The 7,499-nt window shown below is 44.1% G+C and overlaps 1 protein-coding gene across 1 annotated transcript; it reads left to right on the forward strand.

Moving 5' to 3' along the window:
- The first annotated feature begins 3,911 nt into the window (after positions 1-3,911).
- LOC140207901 (probable G-protein coupled receptor 139) lies at positions 3,912-4,886 on the forward strand. The gene has a single exon (XM_072276445.1). The coding sequence runs from the start codon at positions 3,912-3,914 to the stop codon at positions 4,884-4,886; it is 975 nt and encodes a 324-aa protein (XP_072132546.1).
- The last annotated feature ends 2,613 nt before the right edge of the window (positions 4,887-7,499 follow it).

The raw sequence follows: 7,499 nt of genomic DNA on the forward strand, positions 1-7,499 counted from the left end.
TAGAGCTGGGGAACTAACTGCCAGTGGAAGTGGTGAATGCGGGTTTGATTGCTCTATGTAAGAGAAGCATTTATTTAGATTTCCAGAGACCTTCGATAGGTGTCATTTAAATGACATATCCATAAGAAAAGGATGAATAGAGATGGGGGTCATGTATTAGCATGGATCGAGGATTGGTTAACTGAGGGAAAACAGAGAGATAGGATACATGGGTGTTACTCTGGTTGGCAGTCAGTGATGAATGATGTGTCGTAGGGATCAGTGCTGGGCCACAACTGTTCACTATATAGATCAGTGATCTGGAAAAGGGGTCGAGAGTAATATATCTAAGTTTGCTGGTGATGCTAAATTGAGTGGAAAATCAAATTGTGTAGAATATACGGAAAGTCTGCAGAGAGGTATAGATAGGTTAATTGATTGGACAAGGGTTTAGCAGACAGAGTACAATATTGGTAAATGCGAGATCATCTACTTTGGAAGGGAAAATGGAAGAGCAGATTATTATTCAGCATGCTTCTGTGCAAAGGGACTTTGCAGTGCTTGTGCATGAATCACAAACGTTTGGTTTGCATGGTGGAGAAAGCTATCAAGCTGGCAAATGGAAGGTCGGCCTTCATTGGTAGAGGGGTTGAATTTAAGAGCAGGAAGGTTATGCTGCAACTGTACAGGGTACTGTTAAGGCCGCACCTGGATACTGTGTGGTGTTCTGACCTCCTCACTTGAATGATATCTTGGCTTTGGAAGCGGGGCAGATGTTAACCCAGATTGATACCAGAGATGAGGGAGTTAAACTTTGAGGAGAGATTACCTACGAGTGCCTGCAAGTTACTTGCTGGAATCCAGAAGAATGAGAGGAGAACTTATAGAAACATACCAAATTATGAAAAGGGTAGATGAGCTAGAGGCAGGAGAGTTGTTTGCAGTAGTAGGTGAGACTAGAACTAGGCGGCATAGCCTCTAGAGTCAGGTGAGTAGATTTAGGATGGATATGAGGAGGAACTGCTTTTGCCGATAATGAGGGATCTGTGGAACTCTCTGCCCAATGAAACTGTGAGGCTGCCTCAGTAAATATATTTAAGGTAAGGTTGGATAGATTTTTGCATTGTACGGGAATTAAATGTAATGGAGAAAGGACAGGTAGGTGGAAATGTGTCAGATCAGCCATCTCATTGAATGCCGGAGCGGGCTCTGCGGGCCGGAGGGCCTACTCCTGCTCCTACTTCTTATGAAATACACCAGTTTTCCTCAGAGAATGCAGGCCTAGCTCACACAGCATCGCCAACTCCCGCCCTCCCCTCCCACACAACCATTCTGCCATCTCTAGAACCTGTCCATCGTGGCGAGCAATAATCCCTGCAGTCCCTCTGATGCAGGGATAACTTTCCTGAGGAAGTGTGACGAGTCCTGGTGATAATATTCAAGATGAATTCTCATCAGAACCCCATACGACACCTCCAATAAGACATCTACGCTCTTCTCTAATCATCCGGCATAATATGACAAGGTACTATTTTTCTGCCTAATTATTCGATGTATATGAATGTTAACTCTTAGTGATCTAGTAACAGGGCCCTCAGGTGGCCTTGAATCGGCACTTTTGTCCATATGTTAAAATTACGTTTCCAGTTAGTTCCACTCGGAATGGATGTCTTTGCATGTTCTGCATATCTGCCACAACTGAACCCATTCACTTCTGTCTGAATCCCCAATCACTCTCTGAGTTCTAACCCTGAATTCAGCCCTGTACAGCAGCCGACATGGATATAATACATTTCGTCCTCACATCCAAATCACCAGTGTAAGCTAGGAACAGCTATGGTCTCAAACTAATTCTCTCTGTCTGCTTTTGACCTGCATACCAATTCTCAGTCCTCGCACGCACATTATCCAGAACCCCATGTACTAATCAGAACCTTTCCCAAATTCCACTAACATCACATTCATCAGTTACAAATTCTCCATAGGTTTGTCCTATCCTGAACCGATACCGACTCTGCCAACCACGTTGTTGCTGTCCTCCCAGTATCGTAGGTTGGGATCTGGGGTCCAGGTCAGTGTCTCTACCTAGATGGCACTGTGTTACAGCATGAAGTGGAAATAAGTGACCATTTGTGCATTATAAAAATATAAATGTGTCTGTACTGTATTGGTCTGTCTTTGGAACTCCTGCGATTTGCCCAGCAGGTCTTTACTGCTCAAGAGTTTTCATGCAGTTGTTTTCAGTCAGCCCAGTATTTACATCAAAGAGAATGATGTCGAAATAAAGTGCTTGATCAAGTAACTGTAACCAAAAGAAGTTTGCCAGTGTTGTAACCGTATCTCTGGAGACTGATCCTGTGTGTATATTAGTCCCGTTCTGAATGCATCAGCTCAGAGTTTCTACTGGAGCTGTGAATTTAGGACCAACAGAAGTCGCATATTTTCTTCACTGAAATGGTGGATCCAGTCTTCTTCCGTATAGGAAAAGTTTACTATCCCTTTATTTCAGCCCTTGGAATTCCTGGTAAGCCGCAGTGTCGGCTGCCGTCGGTGGGAATTGAAGTTGAATGTCAATGTAGTGATTGTTTCTGTCGCTGGTTCCCATTGCCACATGTCCAGTCCAAGTATTTGGCATTCTAGGAATGAAATCGAAACTGGCGAAAGTGGTTTCTCATATTTGGATCAAATAGTAAACCGTTGCAGGAATTCAGCGAATCCGCCAACTTCGGTGGATCTCTGTGGATCTCTTTCGCCCAGCGGTTTGAGTTCAACAATGTGATGTTCGGGTCTCTTTGTCTTTGTTCTCGAAGCAGCTACACTGTTTTTTTTTTTTTTAATATTGTGTTTGTACAGCCGTGGAGATGAAACCAATTGATTATCTGCATTTGTATGTTAGCGGTTGTGTGCGATACGTGTAATGACCAGATCATCGATAAATTTAACAATCTATGAAATGTGAGGAGTCCCATGTTGCAGCATAAAGCTTGACGATTTTTAATAAATGTCTGCAGTGTGACTGAAAGTGAAACATTTGTTGGACGTCGTTGCTGAGCAATTAAAAGGACCGACGTGGTGATTCTTACCTGTCAATACTGTGAAATGTATTCTATTACATCTACATGTGACACCGTTACAGACATCTGACTGCGTCCCTAAGTCCGATGCCGAACGTTAAATTCCTCTCCCCGGTTTCCCTGTGATGGGTTCACTGGGAGGCTTGAGGTCTACCTGTGAGGTTGTGCCAGACTGCGCTGTAACTGCTGACATCAGACATTGTTCTGTTGTAAAGGCAGCGAGGCGGCAAATGCTGAAATAGTAAACAAACACGGCAATGCTTGAAGCATTACGCCCCAAGCAGCAGGTCTCGAAAGCTTGTAGACAAAGTCGTGTCTTGGGCCATTCTGACAACAGTTTATAGAAAGTACATGTTTACTGTTTTTCCACTTATTCTGTTTTGCCTGGATGAGTGGTTCTGGGATTTGCTGTTTCTTTCAGTACGCTGGATGAACTCAGCAGGTCAGGCAGCATCAGTTAGAAACGATGAGTCGACGTTTCGGGCCTTCGTCAGGACTGAAAATGATCACAGCATCTGCAGGTTATTTTGTATTTGCTGTTTCTGTTTTTGTCCTTCGGCTATTCCACCGCATCGATGTTGATGATTGTCTAATGGGAGAACCCTGCAATCAGCGACCGGAATTATTCATTTCATTCATACCAGACGGGGATGGCGCCGATAGAAAATGTTCCAATCAATATTGTGTCTGATGTTACCCAGTTATATCTTTCCACCGCCTCTTCACATTTTGCTCATCAGAAAGGAATCCATATTCGGATCATATCGATTTTATTTTAATGTGTAAATTTCTTTCCACGTCTCAGCCAGCTCTTCACCCTTCTACCGTTAATTGCAGGAATAAAGTAGAAATAACATGATGCCCGAGATTGCTGCATTGGCTGATGCTCAGTATTTTCCTTATTTGCTCTTTCCTGACTCTCTTCCAGCGAACCTGGTGGCGATCGTGATCCTGTCCCGGGGAAAGTGCGGTCTCTCCAAATGTGTCACTCGGTACCTGGTGGGAATGGCAGCAGCCGATCTCCTGGTCGTTATCTCGGAGCCGCTGCTGATGTGGACTGCATGGATTTATTTTCCCCGATCATTCCTGTTTATTACCCCTGTGTGCAGTCTCGGTACATGGTTGATTTTTGCGAGCACTGCAGCATCTGTTTGGCTGACTGTCGCTTTCACCGTTGATCGATTTGTGGCCATTTGCTGTGAGAAGCTGAAAAGAAAATATTGCACCGAGAGAACGGCGGCGGTGGTTATCGGGATAGTGAGTGTGTTGGCCTGTTTGGAGAGTGTCCCATGGTACTTTACACTGGAGCCTTTGGTAATAATTGATAGTGTTCCCTGGTATTGCATTGTTACACCGAACTTCAGAAATTCTCCCTCGTGGGCGGTATTTATGATGTTTTTCCGCATTTTAACCCCTTGTGTCCCATTCTTTCTGATTTTACTGCTCAATATTCTGACTGTCAGGAGGATTCTAGCGGCCAGTCGAGCCCGCAGAGGGCTCCGGGGGCAAAAGACAGGAGAAAAGGCCAAGGACCGGGAGATAGAGAGTCGACGCAAATCCATCATTTTGCTCTTCAGCATAACCGGTACTTTTATATCGCTGTGGGTAACACAGGTGGTATTTTACTTCTATCAACGGATTTCAATGAATTTTGTTTATTATGCTGTCACGGATCCAACTTACATTATAGAAGAGTCATCAGGAATGCTGCAGATTCTCAGTTCCTGCACCAACACGTGTATTTACACCCTGACTCAGAGAAAATTCCGAGAGCAAATCAGGAATGCTGTGAAATACCCATTGAGTCCAATTTTGAAACTCATGAAACGTTAGCAATAAATGTTGCACATTATTCCAATTCAGCTCTCTTCAAGCTCCTATTCCATACCTTCACGTGAGTATGTAACACTCGAATCGCCTTGCGGCTTAATATAGGGGGTGATAGTCCCCTGCCCGGTCAAACGTCAGAGATCTCGTTTGTGTGGATGCTGCGCGATATGTCCCCGATACAAATCAGTACCCCGAAATCACAAACAGTACACACTATGTGATTAAGCGATTAAGCTTTATAACTCTTATTTTGACTATATTGTTAGTAAGGAACAAAATATAAAAGAAAAACAATGCCCCAAATCATAAGATTTAATAATAACCAGTCTGTACACAAAGTTGTAGCTCACGCAGTTGAGTAGTCCTTCTTCCACTATCGGTCTCCTCCGAGTGTCGCCGACTTTCGGACACCCGCTCCGAGTCCACCCCGTCCGGCGGTCTAACAAGTCTCTCCATTCGTGTCCTCTTTATTCATCTCTTCCTCTCCCTCTGGCAAAAGCCCGCGGAAATAACTGCTTCCAGGATCAACAGACATTGCAACAATCTCTTATTGGCTGACCTGTAATCTTTTATCTCTGGTAATAACCTAAACATTGCTGATACAGAGAAACTGTTACCTCAGCACTGAACATTACAAAGAAGCCATTACATTTGCAGTGAAACCTCACAGCGCGTTAAAAGTAAATGAAACAATATGGCGAACAGAGTTACAAGCAAAGCTTAAAAAATCTGCTGATGCTCGAAATACAAATAACACACACACAACCAGCGTCCTCATGAAGCCTGTCAGTGCGGAACGTTGGAAGTTTTTCTCCTTTCGAACTTGCTTCCTGTCTAATGAGTTGCACCACCATTTTGTGCGTGTTGCCTCAGAGTTACAAAACAGTTGTTTACAGCCGAGCCCGACGACATCCTGGCCTCAGCGTTCCAGAGAAATCCCCCTTTCATCTCACCTCCAGCCACGCTGAAATGGAAGCTTGAGGCGATCCTGTCACCCTTCTTCCCGATTCTGACAAAGCTGTCTGGTCTTGGAGCACATTTTCGACGGTATCAGTCACTCCTGCTCCCATCATAACCTGTCCTTTCCTTCACGCTCTTTGTCTCCTCTGTCTCCACCTGTAGATTTTCTTTTTTTCTTCCCGTTTGAACTAACATCCAGTATCAGAATGTTAGCTCTCAGAGAAAGAGAGGAGGGGAGGTTGCTGAGAGTGGAGATGTCATGAAACCAAGAACAAAAGACACACTAAAGCGAAATGGGAACTGGTATGGTTTAATCCTACACAAAATGTTGGAGGAAGCCGTCAGCTCAGGCAGCAGGATTGGAGAGAGAAAACAAATCCAGCTCTACCGAAGGGTCTCTGCCCAAAGTGTCGAGCGTTTCCTCTTTTCCATCGATGCCGCCTGGCCTGCAGAGCTGTTGCAGCATTTTGGATTTGTAGATTCCGCAGCTTTTCTCTGGTGTGTGATTGCTCTAATCCTCGTCAGGGTCTGTGCAACACAGAACCGACACTGGACAAAGAGCAAGCGAATAATGGTTGAAAAGGACAGTGTGATAGATTGCAGAAGTCGAAACAGATACTCGATAATCAATGGAACAAAAGCTTAGTTAATTTCAAAGTCATGCAATTGAGAAATTGGAGGATCTCTCTAACCAAACACGATCGGGAATGTTATTATTCATAGGATTAGAAAGATGATGAGGGAAGCAGCAGTTTCTGAAGGGTGATTGGTAAGTTCGTGGCTTAAGGTAGAAGGCGTCAATTTTTGAAAAGCTAGCACATTTATTTTTCCTACATTTACACACTTAGTCCAGCGGTTGTGGAGCATACGGATCCCTTCTTTGTAGACGTCAGCGTCTTGGACCTCCAGAAGTGGTCCACAGCAGGGGTGATTGATATGTTCTTAGACTAAGAGAGGAGACGAGTTATTAACTTCAAACTTTCTGTGTTTTCACACAAAGAGTTGAACTGCACGTGCATGTATCCAGAGCTGTATAACTAATCTCCTTCTACCTTAGGACACTAATTCATCCATCACCCCTACTGTGGACCACCTGGAAGTTCAAGCCGCTCTCGTTAGATGAGCGTGCAGTTCAACTCTTTGATTGATAATGCAGAAAATGTGAAATTAATACCTCATATCGTTCTACCTTAGGCCACGAACATATCAATCATCCCTGCTGTGGACTACTTCTAAAAAGAAGGGATCCATATGCTCCACGACCGCTGGACTAAGTGTGTACATGTAAGAAGGGACTGCGGTGAAAAATAAATATGCTAGGTTTTCTAAAACTGACTTCCTCTACCTTAGGCCGCGAACTTGGTTAATTTTAAATTTCCCATTAGTCCTGGGAATTTTAAGACGCTGACTGCTGTCATTAATGGAGGCTAAACCTTTGAAATGGATTCGTAGCGATAGGGTTGAAAATATCTGGAAAAATCTAACTAGATTCAACGAAGTGGCTTTGTGAGGGGAGGGTCGTGCTTTGAGCACCTGAATGATTTTCTGAGGAGGTGATAAAACAAATTAATGAGGGTAGAGTGGTAGAGGCTCTCTGTATGGAATTGAGTGAGGCGTTCGAAAACAGCCCCCACAATAGAATCACCCAGAAGGTCA

Source organism: Mobula birostris, chromosome 13 (assembly GCF_030028105.1).
Source record: "Mobula birostris isolate sMobBir1 chromosome 13, sMobBir1.hap1, whole genome shotgun sequence".
In the NCBI taxonomy this organism is placed as follows: domain Eukaryota; kingdom Metazoa; phylum Chordata; class Chondrichthyes; order Myliobatiformes; family Myliobatidae; genus Mobula; species Mobula birostris.

Excerpts from the sequence above, each read along its gene's own strand:
- LOC140207901 (XM_072276445.1), top strand. The coding sequence starts at position 3,912 with ATGCCCGAGATTGCTGCATTGGCTGATGCTCAGTATTTTCCTTATTTG.